General features: G+C 37.6%; 1 protein-coding gene across 4 annotated transcripts in view; it reads right to left on the bottom strand.

Annotated features, from left to right (window-relative positions):
- The window catches only part of trim33 (tripartite motif containing 33), a 32,915-nt gene extending 12,228 nt beyond the window's left edge, over window positions 1-20,687 (bottom strand). For all 4 annotated transcript variants that reach the window (XM_058642696.1, XM_058642697.1, XM_058642698.1 and 1 more), the window contains exons 1-10: window positions 20,070-20,687; window positions 11,782-11,900; window positions 9,615-9,768; window positions 9,214-9,346; window positions 5,675-5,791; window positions 5,437-5,551; window positions 4,190-4,336; window positions 3,260-3,377; window positions 1,914-2,317; window positions 1,062-1,256 (exon numbers count right to left, since the gene is read on the bottom strand). In XM_058642696.1, coding sequence (XP_058498679.1) covers window positions 1,062-1,256; window positions 1,914-2,317; window positions 3,260-3,377; window positions 4,190-4,336; window positions 5,437-5,551; window positions 5,675-5,791; window positions 9,214-9,346; window positions 9,615-9,768; window positions 11,782-11,900; window positions 20,070-20,649 — 2,082 coding nt within the window. In that variant the 5' untranslated portion in view covers window positions 20,650-20,687. The remainder of the gene's footprint in view (window positions 1-1,061; window positions 1,257-1,913; window positions 2,318-3,259; window positions 3,378-4,189; window positions 4,337-5,436; window positions 5,552-5,674; window positions 5,792-9,213; window positions 9,347-9,614; window positions 9,769-11,781; window positions 11,901-20,069) is intronic.
- Window positions 20,688-20,935: the final 248 nt, after the last annotated feature.

Raw genomic sequence — 20,935 nt, 5'->3', positions numbered from 1 at the left:
GCCATAACGAAAATGGAATGGCCACAATGTAAGGCCAGCCTTTTCTCTTTCGTCTACACAATTACTAAGATGTGATTTGTTGTGCTGTAAAATACTTCACTCTGTTCATCAGTTATCACTGGATTGTCTCTTTGTTGTTGGGTATTGAGCGGAGCAGGTAGCATTTTTTTGTTTTGCGTGTATCTGTAAAAAAACAGCTTCCTGAGGCTGAAAACAATGAAATGTTTTGTACCTCTTACACAACTTTATAACTTGTTATAAAGCCTGGTTGTTCCCGAATTCCTACAATACTAATTAATAAAAAAGCTAAAATAATCTTCAAAGTAAACCCAAAAAAACTGCCTTTAGGATCCTTAAACAATATACTTCTATTAAACAATATACTTCTATTACTATGTTTTACTATGTTTCTCTAAGTTAAGCCTGGTTTATACTTCATTGCTTGACACTATTGATAAGTGTTTTCAGATGTTCTCTATCACAACAATCCACACATATCCTCCATCCTTCATCCTGATGAGTTCATCCTTGTGTCAGCTTGTTTATTTGTATGTACACTGTATCCGTGATGCTTTTTGTTTTGGAAATGGATAGAATTTAATTTCATGATATAATTGGGAAGGAAAAGACAAATGTACTTTTATTGAAGACAACTTAGCACACGGAACGGTGTGCACTGGTTGAAGCACACAAGAGAGCAACAGAGAAGAAATTAGTTTTTTTTGACAGTTGAAGATGAAACTTCAACATAACGGAGACACCGATCACACTGAACCACAAAATATGATGGATGTCTGTAACACAAGAAAATTCTACTTTATTTTACTTCTGAAATTTAAAAGGGTCCAGCAATGGAGCATACATCAGGCTTTTGGCTCTTTAGCTACTTCAGACCTCAACTTGTGTATCTATACAGAACCTGCTAACAAGCAATTAGTGACATTTTGGGTTCAACATATTTCCCACATTTGTGCAGCATATATAAACAGTTCTTATAATGCAGTCAAAATGACAGTAGCTACAGTATTTCCATACTGGAAGAACAGGGAGGTTGTACTGACCTGTCTCTGCATGTGAGGCTGCATCATGGGTGAATACTGCTGTCCATTGAGCCTGGGCTGAGCGGTGGGCATCCGGACCTGTGAAGGGCCAGGTAGACGCATGTGTTGGGGGGAAGGGTATATTGGGGCCCCTGGTCCACCATTCATACCCCCAGGCCCTCTTGATAGCTGCTGCATGCTGATGAGCCTTGGAGGCTAGTTAAAACATATGTGCATACACAAGTACAGTGTAAGGAGGAATTCAGAAAAATATAAAAAAAAGATTATGTTAAAAAATAAAAAAAATTGTCAGCTGTCAGTCCAAAAACAAACTGAAAAAAACAAACGTTGTTTTAAAACCACCCCTGTTCGTGTAAACAATCCATGATGGTCATATTTTTCTTTTCATATCATAGGAAGATTAAGTAATAGGAAGTCTTTCCCTACAATCTCACATTGCTCCTGAATCAATAAGACTTATCTTGCTTAGACAAATCCTCCATCTTGTAGAACTCTCAGCTCTGAAGGAAATCTAATCTAAAACTAAACAAATGACTACATAACAGGTAACGTTCTAGAAATTTAAATTAATATTATGATGATAATTGTCAAAGAAGCATGTGACAGCCTGGAAAAAAAGAATAATATTTAATAGGCCTATTTACACCCGTGTAGAAGAGACACAGGTGTAAATAATAGATGAAATTACCAAGTCTGAAGAGAGCTGTCATTAATGTTTATCAGCAGCATCTGTGCTTTCCCTGCTGTGAATGTTAAAATGTCTGCTGGGAAAAAGGCATGACGAGTCAATGCAGTTATCAGCCCATCATTCTTTTCTACAGCGGTGCATTTATTGGCGAGTGTTTTCACTACCTGCTGCTGAACCAAGGGTGGGCCAGCCTGTCTGGGGTGCTGCTGAGACATTTGGGAGGCAATACGCATCTGCTGCTGGATCTGCTGTTGGTGATGGTGCTGCTGCTGCTGTTGCTGTTGTTGTTGTTGTTGTTGTTGTTGTTGGTGTTGCTGCTGCTGCTGCTGTTGTTGTTGTTGCTGCTGCTGCTGCTGCTGATGATGATGTTGCTGCTGATGATGATGATGTTGATGTTGCTGCTTCTGTGCATAGGCTGCTTGCTGCATGTGCTGCAACCGGAGTTGGGCCAGGTTTATCTGTCCTGGATGTTTACCAGGATGACCCTGGCCTGGTGGAATAGGCTGTCCTCCGACCATTGTATTAGGTGGTTGAGCAGGTGGAGGTGGTTTCTCAATTACCAAATTACCTACAGTTGGAAGAAAATGGTCGAGAAACAGAATAACTATTAACATGCTTCAACATAGGAATTTGCATTAAACTGCAAAACATTCAACTTAATTTGGACATTGTTACTTGTAACATTTCATATAGTCCAAACAACGTTTTTTTTGCACATTTTTCTCTGATAAAATGAATTGACTCTTTCTGCATTGTTCAACGTAGTCATTTCACGGTTTTTACAGATTTTTTTGTTACACTTTAAAAAATTAATGGAATGTTTAGCCTATTCAAGAAGTTTACATTGGTGTGTATCTAGTTTCACACAATGTGATTACAGTGACTTACAGAATTTGAACTGCGACTGAGTGAGAAGTACCATCCAGCTTCTAGAGCACAATATAAACTGAACTCTCCCACTCATGGCCATAACACAAAAGTCCCCTCCTCCTTTAAACCTGCCAGTTTTTATTCTATCTTCACAAATCCAGGATCTTAGGCCAAGCCTTGTGGCACACATAGTGAAGAAATTGAGTGAGTAGTTTGGCTGAGGCGTCATTGCTATATCAACCACTAACTGCAGGTAAGGCACACACAGCTAATTCAGATGAGTCGATTACACTACACACAGGGAAGCACATAACCACATATACACACACACACAACTGTATGAGCACACTTAAAACTTTCTTCTTCCTACACATTCATACAACCAACCTGAAACTTCATCTGATCATTTCAACTGCCTCCTTCATCAAAAACTGTCCTCTCTAACTTTAATAAGTGTAATGTTTTAGAAAAATTTCAAATATGCCTGTTGGTTCACCCAATTGGTTGCAACTGTAGTTTTGTCTGAAATGAAAGGCAGTAGTAAAAAAAAAAAATGGCAACACCGATTTGAACCACCCTCTACAAACCTTATTTGTCAGTCATTCAAAGACATTTGCATTTCTACAGTTTGTGTTCTCACCAAGGTTCAACACATTTTTGGCCCAGAAGGTTGGGTCACAGAAGAAACGAACAACTCCATTGGCCTGAGGTGCTGGCTCCAGTCTAGCTTTAAAGAGCTGGCGAAGCTGGAACAGGATCTGTACATGCACATAAAGATGGAGGTGTTGTTTGGTTAGTAAGCCTAGCTTTACAAGAACACAAAAAAGGCTCATCTGTAAACTTTAGAAAGCATTCATTACTGCACAATCCCATAATAAAAAGGTACTGTATCTTATTTGCCATATGCATTGTGATTAAGTAGTTAAATCCATTATCCCTTGTTTGTGCCACATCTACATTTCACCATTTTTCAAATTTAATAATTATTTCATATTCATTTAGATCATAGAGCCTTTTAAGGAGTGCCCGTTAGGATCCAGCAAAGGGCATGCGTAAGGTTTCCTACCATATAATGTGACAGTAGCAGTGAAAACACTTTGGAGATACAAGTCTACATGAGGGAGACCACTCTCCTCTCATCTCTGTAAGCTGGCTCATAAATATCCAAGTCTGTCAGAGGCATCCCTGTTCTCATCTGTGGTTAATAGTGTCAATAAAAAGAGAGCCACACTGTTCCTACTGACAATATTGACAGACTTCTTTTTCTTCCAAATAATATCAGAAATGAAGTTGGGCAGTTTGCCTTGAAGCTGTTGACTTCCGCCTCCACTGAATCACGTGACATAAAGACGACATGTGACAACCCTAGTACCTGATTGATGATGTGGATAACCCTGGATACGGAAGGGAAATGCTTGTCTAGATTTCATTTTTTTTTTTTTTTTTTTAAATCTAAAATTTACATTTTTAAATGAAAATATAGAATGGATGTAGTCTTTAATGCTACATCTTAAGCTGATACAACTTCAATCACTACTTATGCAAACAAGAATGCTGAAGTGACACATACCAGCCTCTTGCTGTAAAGCAGTGCCGTGCTGCTGCCAGTTGTAATCGCCCAATGGCAAAATTTGAGCACATGGTGGATCTGTTGAGCCAGCTGAGTTGTATCCTTATGCTGAGCCACAAGCCTCATACTGCGCTCTTTGGTTACACCCTAGACAAAAAAGGAGATTATTTTGGTTAAGGAACTACTGAAAGAACCCAAACAATTAATCCATGCATGAAATTCAAATAAATAAATGTCCAGTCAAGCTACAGTATAAGAATGTTATTAGCATATGCCTGGAGATAGATTAGATGACAATTAAATGATACCAGCAGAGAGTCTGGGTTATTAGAGCAGGAGATATAGGTTGTGGTAAAGAAAAATACATATAGACAAACAGATAAGAGCACAATCTTCTTAATTCAGCTCCTCCTTTTAGGGGTCGCCACAGTGGATCATCTGTCTTCATCTTGCCCCATCCCTTGTGTCTTTCTCTGTGGTCTTCCCTCTTTTCCTCCTGCCAGGCAGCTTTCTCTTCAACATCCTTTGTCTAATATAATCACTATCCCTCCTCTGCACATGACCGCCTCAACCTTGCCTCCCTCACTTTATCTCCAAACCATTCAACTGGAGCCGTCTCTCGAATATGCTCATTTCTAATCCTGTCCACCCTGGCCATAATATCAACTGGTTCCAGTGAAGGCAGGAAAACGAAAACCACAGCAGTAGATGAAAAGCAGGAGGCATAACAAAGAGGAAATTAATGAGAATTAGCATAACTGATGGATGATGTCTAACATTAGCCATATCTAACATCAACATCCATCATGGAAGTGTGCGAGTACAGTTAAAGGCAAATGTCCTTTTTGATGACCGTTTAGACAGTTTGCATATGTTTACGCAAATTTTCAAATGTTACATATTACATGAACATTTCAAATTACAAATCATAATCTTCCCATCAGGACACACTGGGATACATTGGTAATATGGACTTATGTAAGTTGCGAATTAATATAATTTAAAAACATTTTAAAATTTGGATTAATTGTAATTAAACTAATAAAATTCTGCTATTAATGGTGGTTAAGAAGAAAATCATTAGCACGTTTTGATGCAGTTACAGAAAGTCTACAGGCACAGGCTATGCCCTCATATATGCATGTTACTATAATTACAGACGACGTACCAATTGTCTTTTTAAAGTACCATTGTAGGACTTAAAGGTTTTCAGCTAGATTGCCTTACATAATTTAATATTCTCTTACCTCCAACTGCTGCAGCAAAGACTTGCCCTTCTTGTTGATCTCATTTATAAGGGTAAATACTGCTATTTTGATTTCATGCTCCACTTTCTTATGTGTCTCATTCAGCTCTTTTAATCTGGGAAACGAAAGAAAACAGTCAGTTCATTAAGAGACGATGCTGCCAGCATTTGTCAGCCAGTGGTACTAAAAACAAAAACTGTATCAATAAATTTCAATCAATTTTAAAAAGTCCTCCCACCTGTTTTGCACATGAGAGACACAGAAATGAACGTAGTTTTTCTTTTCCTGCAGCTTGGCTATGCTGGTCTCAATGATGCCTTTCTGGTTCTGGAAAGCTTCCTCCAAGAACTGGTACCTGAGAGCAGAGGGTTAACGCTCTTAGTCATGAATTATTTTCAACAAACAATAGGATTTTCCAAATATGTTACACATTTTCATTGTTTCTGGGAGACATAACCACTGAAATGTTACATTACTATATGAATACTATATGAATGTTTCTCTTTATCTAACTCTTGATCATTCATATAGTAATGTAACATTTTTCACTACTTGTACAAAAGAATCAAGCATCTTAAATGAAACAACTTCATCTTGTGGTCTCATGTAGAAGATTTATGTGATACTGGAAAAAGGCAATATTTATGGGCTTAATTGTGGAAAAGAAGTGTTCACTTTCAGTTCCACCCAGCACTTCTACTTAAAATTGCAATACCTGTAATACATGATCAGATACAATCAGAAGTCATTGTCATTTCACCAGTAATAATCATCCTTAACTGTTTCATGGTCAAGAAACAGAGGCTACATCCATACTACCACCACACTTTTCAAATATTAGCAATCAGATAACAGACAAGCGTTTCGCATAGGCACCATAGTAATCTAGATACACACTATCACACCTGAAAATATCGTACAGTGTACGTGATCATTCACATACCCTGAGCATGCATGTATCGGTGTCAACAGGAAGCAGATATTCTCGTCTGCTGTTTACTTCGTTTTAAAAAGTACTACTAACAAGAAACAACAGTGAAAAGTAAGATGAAAATGAAAGCGATTGTCAATTCAGATTTTCTGGCTGATCAGAACAAATTAGGAAATGAATGCAACTACATTATGGTCTCTGTTTCTGCCTATCCAGATTAAAACACAGAGCCGGCGTTTTCATATGAAAATGTAGCCAACAGGTTTTTCATGGAGGGATGTTCTGTGGAATACCGAGATCTCTTTCTCCACACGGGAGAGATAAGATACTACTGCACTTTCTTTCCTTGCTGGGTGACATCAAGGTTTATAAAAACAAGGGAGGAGGACAGATTATAAACCGGGAGTGGCTACTTGATCTTGCTCTCCTGGCAGATGTAATTGAGAAAATTAACAACTTGAACATGCAACTACAAGGTAAAGACAAGAATTTGAGATATGATCCGTGCTATTAAGGCATTTCGTGAGAAAAAAACATTTAGAGCGCTCCCTGAGTTGCAAAGATGTTTGAAATCCATGCAGAGGCTGATAAAGTGTCAAAGATACACGAATAATGGGATTAGTTGTCCAATCTTGTACAGGTTTGCAGACAGACTCAATGACTTTAATTAAACTTAAGCCCTGTGTGACATTATTTGCCAGCCCCTTAATGGATGTGCACATTAGTGAGACATTAGGACAAATTGCTGAATTGTTCAGTGTTTCAACTAAAACATACAAGTCTGCTGCTAAAATGTCTGCTTTGTTTGGGTCAACATACCCTCATGAAGCAGGCTTTGTTGACATGAATGTCATGAGATCAAAGTTCAGAACAAGCCTGACAGCACATTTAAATGAATGAAGAGTAAATCTAAGTGGACAAACTCCAGCATATACTTCTCTTAGTATCTAAAAAATGCAGTCATCTTAATGACTGAATGCATACAACACATTCATGTCAATAGATGTTAAAGAGAAGTGACATGGACAGGTTTTTTTTATTATAAATAAATATGTATTATATGTATTTCAGCATTAGCGTGAATGATTCATTAACAAGGTCAATTTAAACTTGAATACAATGATAATTTGATGTGTTTCAAATCCACATTTTAAAGTCCCTGTAAAGTGATAAAAATATCTCTCGTCTCTTTCTCAACCCACCGAAAAATTGTGTTATTAACCACCTTGCCAAATGTGGGTGAAAAAGTTGCTCAGTGTTTAAAATTAGGTTTTAAATCATAAATGCATTTCTCTGTATATTTCTAGCCTCTTATCATACTGCATCAGCAACCACAGGTCGAACACTCAACTTCTACTAAATGATCCTAGAATTAACTCAAAATTCAGTAAAACTGCTTTCTCCTTCTAAGCACCATGGACATGGAATGAGCTGCAAAAAATAATTCCACTACAGACACTGCCTTTTTTTAAACACCTCTAAAGGCGTTTTATGGATCGTCATGAAAGAAACTGTTGTTAGTTTACAGTGAACTGTAAACTAACAACAGTTTCTTTCATGACTAATATGAACTGAGTTCATATTAGCTTTTATATTTTGTTGTGACTTTTATATCTGAAATTGTTTTGTGTCCATAACTATTTGTACCATTTGTGCTGCTATCTTGACCAGGACTCCCTAGAAGACCTTCCTGGCTAAATAAAGGCTAAATAAATACATAATAACAATGCATGCATGCATGCATGCATACATGCATACATGCATACATACATACACATACATACATACATACATACATACATACATACATACATACATACATACATGCATACATGCATACATAAATAAATACATTTGTTGATCTCTGCTCTGAGACAGTAGGGGTGTGGCCACTACAGTTGTTTTCACACACTATTCTGGTCTACCCACTCAAGTGGGGACCAGAGTCTGCGAAAGTCGTGGTTCGTCTGTGTTTGTACAGAATATTAATGTAAACACTCTGGTAACATGTAGAGAAGTGGCATTTGCACACATTGCACATAAACAGGGTTAGTTTAGCAGCAGTCCTCCACCCTTTATCTCCCTCTATCAGCAACACCTGCAGCCTCACAGCAAGAGGCTGCTCCTCTTTCTGTTTTTCTTCTCTACTTCATTTCCTCATCTGTAGGAATTTTAAATAAAGTAGCAGAGCTTTTATGTGTATTTTTATAACGAGGTAAGTCTCATTTTCAGGACAAAGGCATTTCAGCCAGATGGCATAGTGTAAGAGCTGGTGGAAGTACTCACAGCGAACAGGCAAACTGCTAATAAAGGGTGCCCATGGTTGTCTAGTGTTTAAGGTGCTATCCTAGCAATGGCTCCTGTATGTCATGGAGCCATATTTGTAGACATGCCTAATAAATCCTGAACTGAACACTGAAGAGGAACTGTTTTTATTCCATTTTGTTATGTGTTGGACATTGCTGGAAAGCTTAGAAACCACACTTTCAGAATCTCCAAATAACTCAAAATGCCCCTTGAGAGACTTGAATTAAATGGTATATGATGTGTGCAGAAGAGAAACGCTTTACAGGGTGTTAAGAATGTTCTAAACAATACAGGAATATAACATGAACATGCAGTTAATTTTTTTTTCAATGTTTTGATACAATAATTGAGCAAAACAAGCTTATTCAGTTGGTTGTTTGAAATAAGCAGTGTAAATACATGTTACTATACTAAAGGGAGAAGCCGAAAGGATAGAAGACGGCACTTGAGTAGCTCTCAGTAACAGCTTTCACACATTTTGGAAAGGCTGCGCACAAAGAAAAATGTTGGAGACCTCTGAGTTACTCAGACTTAATTACCTGTGCTCCTTGTGCTCGAGCAGCTGGCAGTCCCTGCAGGTTAAGGTGTCACAGGTCTCGCAGTAAAGCTTCAGCGTCTCCTGCTTATGGATGGGGCAGAACACAGGCCTCTGTCCTGACGTTCCAACAGACTCTGTAAACGCACAACAACAAAGCAAGTTGTGTTAAAGTCGTCATGGTTATGCCCAATTTTGCAAACAGAAAGAAAAAAAATAACTGCATAGTCCACCCAGCTAGAGGTACCATCTAACTAACAAGATTCTGCAGCACTGTTACCATGGCAACAACATCTTATGCAGCACCACATTCCCAGTGCATCAAACACAGGTTTGTCCTGTTCAGGCATTTGCAGCTTTTACTTTAATCTTAGTTTGTTCTCAAGTTTGAGGGTCACATCTTACCTGTGGAAGCATCCGCATCCTCCTTCGTTCGAATCTTGTGGTCCTTGGTAATTTTGACCCTTTGGTGGGCCTCCACACACGTCTGACACAGCCATTCTCCACACTCAACACAGAAGCCTATGGTTCCGGCATTGTCCTCACAACTTGTGCACACCTGAAGAAAATAACACTCATAAGCATCTAAAAACACAAAAACTCTAAATAGAATGAGAAGTCTAGAATCTGTAGTGGTGTTGAATGATTAGTGTGTGCTACAATCATTAACAGATGACAACGACATCTCAAGACCATTACTGTATGTTGGGAAAATAATAAACACTGGCAGCAAAAAGGAACATACAGTTTAGTAGCAATCATTGTAGATAAAAAAATATTATTGTTGTGGTGTAAGGCCAAATAGTTTTTTACTATAATTAAGCATTATCTTCAGGTTTTTGGAACCTTTCCTTCAAACCCCAGTTCTTCCTCCCAAATAGTTCACATGTGTATTTCCATATCTGGCATTATAGCAGAATGTTCATATTCATATAAGCCTGACTGCATGGAGAGGATTCAAAATGTGTGCAACAGTTTAGAGTAGGAGCAAACATATTTGCTGCTGAACAATGGCTACTTGAGAGAGGGTAAGGGTTTTGAATGAAGAAGAGGTGTAACCAAGGCCTTTGTGTGGTTGCACATCTGTCACATCTGTCTTTACAAAGCAGGCAAAACCTGGGAGCTGCTGAGATGACTCAACTGATGCTATGGCTTTACTAACCTAATTAATGCATTAAACTAAGAAAAAAAAAACAAAGACAATTCATTACCAGTGGAACTTTCATCTTACAATGGATGTGCATAATGAATACATTGCTCTCGTTTGTGCATGCATCTGAGGAGCAACTCCAGGGAAAATATTATAAACGCCTGTCAGTGCTTGCAAAGTAAACGGTTGGCAACCCATTCAGCTGTATTTTAGTTCAGTGACTGTCAAACAGAGTACAAAACTAATAATTTAATTAATCGATTCTAATGATTCAGTACACTAGTATTGTCACTAGTTTGTGTCACATATAAAACAACAGCACGACTGTTTTATGCAATGACAACCCCACCCACATTGAGGTGTTATACTATGGTAATGGTACCAAACTGAGTATTATAGAGCCGAGTAGTGCTAGAACTGTATAATGGAAAGGCACCAAAGGGATAAAGTGATTTCTTCTGTAAATGGAACTCAACAACCACACCCAGAAGAAGAGAGATAACCCGATTGTCAAGCACTTAAGATAGGGGGGGGCGGGGTCCATAGAACTCTTGGTATGGAGTTGGGCCTGTCAACAAAAACACCTTCACAATAAATCAAACATTCTTTTGACTCAGAACAATAAGATTTTGGAGACCACAACGGGATTTGACATTTGGAGAACTGCTATAATAAATGGATCCCACATGCCTTTTGCTCACCTGAACAGGAAAGTATGGACTGCCCAGTAGCATTTTCTTTTGCTATCTTCAGTTGAGAAATTATCTGAGATCTGCTTTAGGTCTTGGAATATAACTATGTTAAGTGATAGGTAAAAAAAACCTTTATGAGGGGAATATTAGAGACCGGGCAATGTCTATGTGTGCACAAATGCTATGAGATGAGAGTAATAGAGCAGATTTTACAAGCATCAGTGAACGCATGTGTTGTAGACACATGGAAATCATATTCCATTCTCCAGGTTGATAGATGGACATCATAAATGAATAGTTGTATTCCCCTTGAAAAGATTACATTCAGTATGCGAAGTAGGTTTGAGTATTTCTGGAAATCTGGCAGCCCTACTTAAGAGAAGGTGTGTGCAGCACCGGTATAAGGTGCGTTAATAATAGTCATCAGACAGAATTTGCAGAATGACAAAGTCAACGGTGTCTTTCTGCCCCCCCCCCTTTTTTTGTTGTGAATTAATTTAGCTAAAATATTCCAAAAACATTTACATAATAAACTGCAACTACTCAATTGAAATAGGCATGCGTCGCGAATTGCAAGTTTTGGTTGACAAGAAAAATACAAAACTTGAAAAGAAGAGACACACTTCATTCCAACTTGATGTGTCTTGGGAATCTTCTTTGAAAAACCTACTCAAATGTTGATAGTGTGGTGAAAGAATTGCATACCAACTTCACATTTTCTGGGGCTCACCTGTGCAGACTTTTCATCAGACGTGCTGGTGGCCTCTGTGGTTTCTTTGACAAAGTAGTTGTCAATAATGTCGGTCTGTTTGTAGTCCTGGTGGCACACCAAACACCGCATCACATTTACTGAGGAGAGAAGACACAAAATGCGAGGAGACGCAGGTCAAAACGTGGTGCAAAGGTGAAACACTGGGGTACTAATTAAGTGTTTGGTGAGTGGACATAGAAGAAAACTGAAACAAAGCAAAACAAAATGTCCCCACAAAATATGAAGTCCATATATGAACTACAACCTGAGGACCCCCTGAAAATGCTTCAAATAGAAGATGCTTAATAAAAAGCCTGCAGAAAGGTTTTCAGATCATTTCTTTTAGATCTATTCCTGTTATCAAAAATCCTTGGCACCACATGAGAATCGGTGCCTATTGGCAGGGGCTAATTGATTTAACACTCGTCGGCAGCAGAGAATTTAATCACGTCATCCCTGGCATTTTTACTAGAATATTAAATCATGTGGCTGAAAACGAGGACTGTTTCACTAAATCACTTTAGTTGGTCCTTTTAATGGAATTAGGTGAATTACAGCTGTAATCATACACCCCGACAAGTAATTACCCCAGCACATTAACTTGTTTTCTAAAGTCAAATATGAGGCAGAAGATTAAACTTCATATAAATGTTTTAGTCTGCATAATATGTTGCCCCCCCTAGATCTCACAAACTCATAAATTCCCCCTCACCAGCCAGCTGAGGTAAGAACCAGTGTGAGCCAGTGTGAGCCAGTTTGAGCCGGTCTACACTGGCTTGAGCAGCACACAGCCGGTTTATTTGAGCGCCAGCTGCATAGATCCTGAGTGATTGGTTGTGAAAGTAGCTGGACCAGAATTTTATTAAGGGACACAGACACACATATGCACCACACAAATGTCACATTATATATGCCCACCACCGCAAAAGAAAACACAAACACCCTCAATATAACTATATTTTTCACCTCAATTGTGGTTGCGCGTTTCCAGATGTTAACCAGCTGCCACTGAGACAAGAGACTGAGCATAGTTTAAGAATAAACGAGGAACCAAATCTCATTGAAAACAGAAATCGGAGATGACATGTTTTATCTTAAAAAGAGATGGATCTCTACTAGTGCCCACATATCAGGGTTCAACTGACTCAGCATCATTGCCTTGCATATCCTGGTAGCTACTCAGAGAGAGTGGTAGCTCCAAGCTACTAGTGGAACTGAAATCAGCATCAAATCTGAATATTTCTGAATATTTTTAAATCAATGTTAAAAACATTTCTTTCTTTTCTCATTCACTTATGATTGAGCTTTAAAGCACTTCAATTTTTTTTTATCTCACTCTGGACTGTTCATTCATTTAACAATTTTACAATAAATTACTGTTTTAGGCTGCACTATCATATTTTATGCTCTGTTTTAGTGTAATGTTTTTTATTTCTTTCCTCTCTTTTTTACAATGCTGTACTCATTTAACAGAGAACATAAAGTGCATAAAGTCTATCCATTGAACGTGGATGGGGCATCTCTTAATGCAGCTTTCTCCGCCATTATCCCGCACTAAAATCCCTCTTCTTCGGCCAGGTAACGCCCACCCATTTCCCTCACACATTTGAGCAGCGTCACCATGGGGAGACATCAAGTAGGAACACCTACAAGTGAAAGTGGCAGGTACTGTTTATTTTTATTTAAATATCTATATTTGCCCTGGCGTATTTATCGTATTGCACGAGGAAGTACAACGATATATCAATATTTTGACCCACCGTTAATAGAAAGCGGATAGATACAGCTGTTGCTGCAGCAACAGTCAAAGCAGTTGAAGTATGGAATTGTGTTCTCTAGTAGCTGCTGTAAATATTGTCTGAGTTTAGAAGAGCTGCCTGTGTGTGATCTGTAAAATTTAAATACCTGAGCAACAAGTCACACCTTTTATTTTAACCTATTACTCACCATTTACTGTTACTTAATGGCATTATCCGAGGGTTATTGTTTTATTAGTGTTCTTTTGATTGAAAGAGTGAGAACCGGCATGATACCACTTTTTTGTGTCCAATACCAATATCACAATTTGCATTTTAGTCATAATTCGCCAAATGTGCAATATTCTTCTCCCATGGGGAAGAAATAAGAAGACCAAAACACGACTGCTGATTTTAATTTACATTTTTACAATGTGTGCACAGTGAAGTGTGGGATATACAGTATAGGATTTTTGGATTGTATTGGATTTTCCATTTTTATCTGTCCAACGTCCAATTCAGTGATTTTGATCATATCATATCATATCATAGTATCATAGTATCAGTATCATATCGACTCATCACTAGTTTAAATTATTAAGTTGTTGTTGTGCTTACTTTGAAGCAATAAAACGTTCTTAAATCCCCATGTTAAATTTGGAAACTTGGCTTCAATAAACCATTCCTAAATATACATAAATATAAATGTAATAAATAATAAATTACACATTTGTTTGAGTCACAAGAAGACATTTTACACATTAAAGTATTTGTAACAGATTATGTCATGAGGACAAAAGACTCATCGAGTAAGTATTGTGCAGGTTAACACACAGACAACGGATTTCCTAAAATTTATACAAGAGTTGCATTATAAACTGCTTCCAGAGCAAACAGCAGACTTTATAAATGAGCAGAGACTATGACTATTTGTAAATGAATTGTAGATTTTGTCAGTCCAAGTAAAAAAACAATAAAGTTGTAAAAAATAACTTTGCAAACTTACAGATAAACCCAGGCCAATGAAAACATAACATCCTTGGGGAGGTAATGATTCCCCGCCATGTAAACACTTTGGCACTTACCACAAATTCTGCTAATTTATATTAAGACAGACAGACAGACACAGAGGACTTTATTAATCCCTTTGGACACCTTTCATTTCAACGCAATCTATCAATACCCGTGCTAAGTTGGCTAATTTTCAAACAACACTTTTCATGAAGCAGGCAACACTTTTTAAAGAAGCAAACAACACTATGAATTGAGCAAACAAAAATTAACCTCAAAATACAAATTGCAAATAAAATATCAATTTAATCATTCAAAAATATTGTATTTTATTTGTTTAAAAATACACTTTTTGATCTTAATTTTTGATCTTTTGCGTTTGTGCTCCCTCATAAATTCTTTTTTGTTTGTGATTCTGACCTTAGGAAGCTGCCTGCTGATTGGATACTAAGCTTTGGAGCGACAGCTCAATGGACCAGGCGTAGTCACAGGCTTGGAGTTGCTGTTCATCTTGAACTCGTTCCCCAAACTTTACCCCATCAGACTGTTAGTTATTGTACAGTTGACAAAGATAATATCTCAAAGGTAATCTGACAAACATATATACTTACAATAATTAATTAATTGTGTTGTTGAAAAGTGTTGTTTGAAAATATTGACACAAATCTAATTCCACAGAGAAGGGCATAACATAATTTTCAATAATTTGGAAATCAATGATTTGTGTGAATCAATGATATAGATCTCATTACTAGTGTTGATGCGGGGGTGGTAAATGTGTTATTTTCTGAAATGTTAAGACTTCCACAAAAAAGGTAGTAATGGAGAAGGACTGGGTGTGATGTTAAGCTGTTGATGCAGTAACTCAGAGGGAGAGATTGTAGCCCTGGGATGACTGGGTATGACAGCAATAGCAGCCAAAGGAACATTTTCTAAGTAAAATTTCCAAGTCAATTTCAAATTATAGAGCTGTGCCAAATCATTTAACCACATGATCTAATAAAGGTAAATTGCAAAATCCCCAGAAGCAATTCTATGTGGTAATGGGAAGTTCAGACCATGTGACTGAATCTCTCCAGAGACCAATACTAATGCAATTCCTGAAAACAGCCTTTAGACCATGTGATACTAAAACGCCCAACAGGGAATAAAACTAATAAAGTTATGACAAACTTTGTGGCAAGTGCTCAAATAAGGTGAAACTATACACACACTGCTAAAAAAAATTGTTAATAAAGAGTAATGTGAGATGTGGAAACAAGACACTTGTAAGAGTCCCTTCCTTGATCCAGAAATACGACACTAATTTGTGTAGACTGCCAGAACCAAGATCACTTTTCCAAGGATGTCGTGTGATTACATTATATCTGCTACAGTCTGCAGTAAAACTGCTCTTGTGTAGTTGTTCACCTGAACATTAAATGAGTCTGGGCACCTGACACTATATCATCAGAGAGACTTCTGCAACATATCTGACAATTAACCTTTCCAAAACAGTGTTTACATCACTTGGTACAGTATGAGCTGTGCATCCTTTAAAGACCCTGTAGTGTAAAGTGATACAATTCTGGCTTCTGTGCTGTGCGAGAGACAAGGCGGAAACGGTGGGCTATGGAGCACTCTCTCGGTGTGCAGCCTGCCAGATATTGTAAGAAGAAGTAGTAGAAAGGATTAAGGAATGGGGACAGAATAAGGATGAGAATGACGGGCTGTAGAACCTGATAAGGTAATAAATCCCTGATAATGTAATAACCCCGATAATGTAATAAAAATTCTCACTTGAGTCCATTGAAAATGTAATAAAACCTGATAATGTAATAACTTCCCGATAATGTAATAAAGTGCATTTCCCAATAATGTAATAAACTTTTTACCAATAATGTAATAAAGTTTAAATAGTTGCAGAGAAATTGGCTTACTTCCGGTTTGGTGACCTCAACGTCATGTTTGATTGTGCCTTTGAATTTCAAGATGTTGAATGCATTCGTGTGGCATGGTCTGAAGATCATCTGAACGATGTTTTGAGAAGATTACACAAAATGTGTGACAAGAGAAGCCTTTAAAAGGTTATGGATCAAATCAAAGATGGCAGAAAATCCAATATGGCCGAAAAAAACATTAAGGATGCGTTGAACTCAGCTTGGCCCAACTGTTCCAGTGAAACATCGTTTGTGAGAAACGGACAAAAGTTAATGTACATACATGCATGTCCTACTTTGTCCTGTTGATGGCGCTAGAGCTCTCGAGCTTGCATTGGTTACACAGTATAACGGGTGGTCTGCTGTTAAATTATTACAATATTGGGGAATTATTACATTATCAGGACCTGCGAAATGAGGGCTAACCTGATAATGTAATAACTTCCTGTTAATGTAATACTTTATTACATTATTGATAAAAAGTGTATTACATTATTGGGAAATGCACTTTATTACATTATCGGGAAGTGCAAATTTTTATTACATTATCGGGGTTATTACATTATTGGGGATTTATTACAATATCAGGTTCTACACGGGCAAATGCAGTATGTGTTGAGGAGCTTCAAGCTGTGATTTCAAACTTTCAAAATGTGATTGGGAATTTCAAAGTGTGGAGGGCAGCATTACACCTCTCACTTTGCAGCCTGCTTAAAATTCTAACTGTATAAAACAAAAAAGGCCAGACAGACAGACTATTCTTTTACTTCCACACTGCTTCTTTAAACTCTGATGAAATACTTTTCCAAGACTCTTGCTTCATAAGCAATTTATTAGTGAAATTGTAAAATTCATCTTGTTGTAAGTTAAGTTAGTTAATACATTACAATGTTGGGTTGAGCAGTGCTAAAAACAGTCATCACTTAATTTTGACTATTTCAAAAATGTTTGTTCATAGAATGGGCCGAGGTTTTTTGAATTACGGCGCAATAATAAATGTGATGACAGGTATGTAAATTATCTATTGTGAAATATTTAAAAGGTAAACAGGAATACTTTTCACTTAGTTGTACTATAATATGACAGTATATTATAGTATGTTATATCTAATATGTAACTGAAAAGGAATGTCTACATTTATCAAAGAATTGTATTGCAATGATTAGTATCAAATTTCATAATAAGAAGTTAAATCACTGAATTGTATAGTTGCCAATATGTCTAGATATGTATTAAATGGTCCTTATAAAAAAAATGTCAAAATGCAGTTTGGTAGTAGATTTTATCAATATTTTTTTACAGCACTCCCACCACACGTCACCGTAACACGTCTATCTAGCAATATGATTGGCTAATACGCAGGCAGTCTATTAGTTGACGATTCGCTGAAATTGTGGCCCATTTGTGATGTGTTGAGTTGGGTGAACAGACAGTTGTGTGCACACAGGGGGAGGTGTTAAGAGCATGTATGGAGACAAAAGAAAATACCATACGAAGTGAATGCACACACAAAACAAAGTATGTGCGTACTAAACACACTTGTTCACGCTCAACAATGTGGCACAAATATTATTTTGACATATTTTGTCTGGCCAAAATGAAACCAAAAATCGAATTTGGGGTAAATCTGATGAATTTAATATGAAGGCATATTTGACTTAATATATATGTACAATAAAATTATGATTATCCATAATTCCAGTCTGAGATGTCTACAACATATTTATGAGTTTAAGTTCACCTAAAGGATCTTTTTCATTCTATTCTGTGAAAGCGGTATTTTAATAACTGCTTCCATCTACGCGAAACGCCCAAAACATGCTGTAGTACATATGCCGGGCCTGTATGTGGCACTGTAACACTGCCACAAAAAATACTCCAAAAACAGAGAAGATGTGGAGCGTGTGTAGAAAGCATGCGTGGTGTTTTTTTGATGTTTTTTTTTTTTTTAAATAAATCATTTGAACCAGTATACAATAAAACAATAGAGACAGAATAAAATAAGCCATTTGGAGTATGAAGGAAAATAAAAGTTAACAGCTAACAAACCAAACAATGTTCATACACAAGAAAAAGAAATTACGAAGATAGTGACAGTGAATGCAAGCTGAAGAGGGGGGTGGGGCAATGACATTGTTTTCCCAAAGTAGCACATATACAAAAATACAACAAGGGTAGCAATTTTTTACACTCCGTTTTCCAAAGATGGTGTTTTTATGTCTACTTTAATTCTACTAAACTTGTTCTCATGTGTAGGGCCCTGAAATGGATGGTTGGATCCAAAAGAATTAGTTGATATTAGATGTTAACTGCCATATAGACACCATTACTAACAACTAACTAACTGAAGGGAAAAGGTACAGATAAGGGTATGTATTTCACTATCAACTAACTAATTAAGAAATTAATATATACACACAATGGGCAAAAAGTCTCAAGGAACCACCAGCTTTGTTGTTTTAGGTCTGTCAAATTCTGTGATCATTGGCATTTGGATTACAAAGATGTGACTCAAAGTTGATCCTAGCAAGATGTCAAAGAGTTTAACTCATACAATGTGTATGTAATACTCAAGCATGTCTAGAATTAACCCTAGCTTAATACTCTTTTCACAGCACATGTGTCAGACAAACAGGTTTTAACATTGACATTAATTTCAGGTCCGCCGGGGCCGTGCTATGGTTCAGTTGTGAGGGTAGGATACACTGAATGGCCATATTCTCGTGATGTTTGTTAAAATTAAAATATTGACAAATAATTACACTTTAGCTTGTTTCAAGGCAAGGAAACAAGGAAGAATAGGTCCTTCATATAAGCCTGGGCTTCTAGACCTCTCCTGGTACAATTTAATATTCTCTTTGCCTTCTGGATTTTATGTTATTTGAGAGTGAAAAATATATTAAAACTAAATTTATAGCATTGCTGAAACAACTAGAGCTGAAACAATTATACTAAACTACGCTAAATACTAAATTAATCGTCAACTATTAATCGATTGATTGTTTCAGCTTCTTAAATGTTAACATTTTCTGGTTTCTTTGCTCCAAGAAATAATTCAAAACGGAATCAATTTGGTTTGTGGACAAAACAAAATATTCGATAAAATCATCATCCCCAGGTTTGACAAACATTGATCAACATTTGTTAACGTTTTCTGACATTTTATGGACCAAAAGATTACTCGAGTAATCGTGAAAATAATCGACAGATTAATTGATTGTGAAAATAATCGTTAGTTGTAGCTCTGGAAGCATGCTGGCCTATGACATTTAGATTTCCTCAATTCGTATTATGGAAATCTGAAAAACTGAATTTAAAATACATATAATAAAATGCCCCACACAAATGAATGAAACATTACATCATCTGTCCAAGGATCAATTAAGTTGTCAATATTATCGAATTATCCATAGCTTCGATACATATGCAGCCTATTTAAGATTAATCGGATCAATCAACCCTCCTAACTTTAATTGAGTTTCGCGTCATTATTAGTTATGTTCATTGATCATGCTTTTGCCTGGATACACAGAATAAAGCAAACTTCAGATGACACAGCGGAGTTGCTGTTAACAGGTAGACTCAGCTTGTAAAAACTCACCGATGTGTGTGTCCGCTTGCCCGTGTGGACCAGGGACCTGTACGGTTATCTGTCTTTCTGGTTGCGGGATACATTTTAGGCAGAATGAGTGCAGACAAGGCAGAAGTTTAGGCTCACAGTCTCGGTTCTGAAGACTTTGTTTACACACTGCGCACGTATCCAGTAAATTAATGGGAGTGGATACCGGCGTAGCCGGTGGAGCAGTAGGAGGGGGGGACATTTCGGTAGAGAGTCCACCATCTCCGGCAGCATCCCCGGCACTCGGGCTTTCAGTGGTTGCTGGCTCTGTGCTGGAACAGTTGGTCTCAGCGGGGCTCACGGCGTTGCTAGCGCTACCATTGGCTTCCCCTCCCGCACCGACAGTCGCGACGCTGCTAACGTCTCCTCCGTCGCTAGTGGGTGTTGGTGCCTCGTTCGCGTTATCATTACGCTCTGTTTCTTCATCACCCTTCGTATTCGCTTCTGTAATTATTGTCGCACTTTCCTCATTCGTCTCTGACTGCTCGTTATCTGGCGCTGAAGGCAGGGAGTCCAAATTAGCAGACGGTTTCAAATCTTCCTCGTCTTTGTTGTCCGCCATCTTCCTTCCTCTTTGAACCGCTGCACGTCCTACGTAACTTCTCGAGCCCCGAGCACGTAAAGATACGTCGTGACGTCAAGTTTTGTTTATTTGCTTACGCTATGTTGTCGGTTTATTAGGTACAGCTAACCGACATTATTTCAGGATAACAATCCCGCTTTGTGTCAGACCTGAAGCGCAAACCTGAATTGGTTTCAGAAAAAAAAAATAATTTGCCCACCGTAATTTGCAAACTTGTCTTTATATTATTACTGTTAGTAATTGCTTAGCAATGCAACACAAATGA

This window comes from Solea solea, chromosome 11 (genome assembly GCF_958295425.1).
Source record: "Solea solea chromosome 11, fSolSol10.1, whole genome shotgun sequence".
In the NCBI taxonomy this organism is placed as follows: Eukaryota; Metazoa; Chordata; class Actinopteri; order Pleuronectiformes; family Soleidae; genus Solea; species Solea solea.
This window is presented reverse-complemented; position numbering and strand designations above follow the sequence as displayed.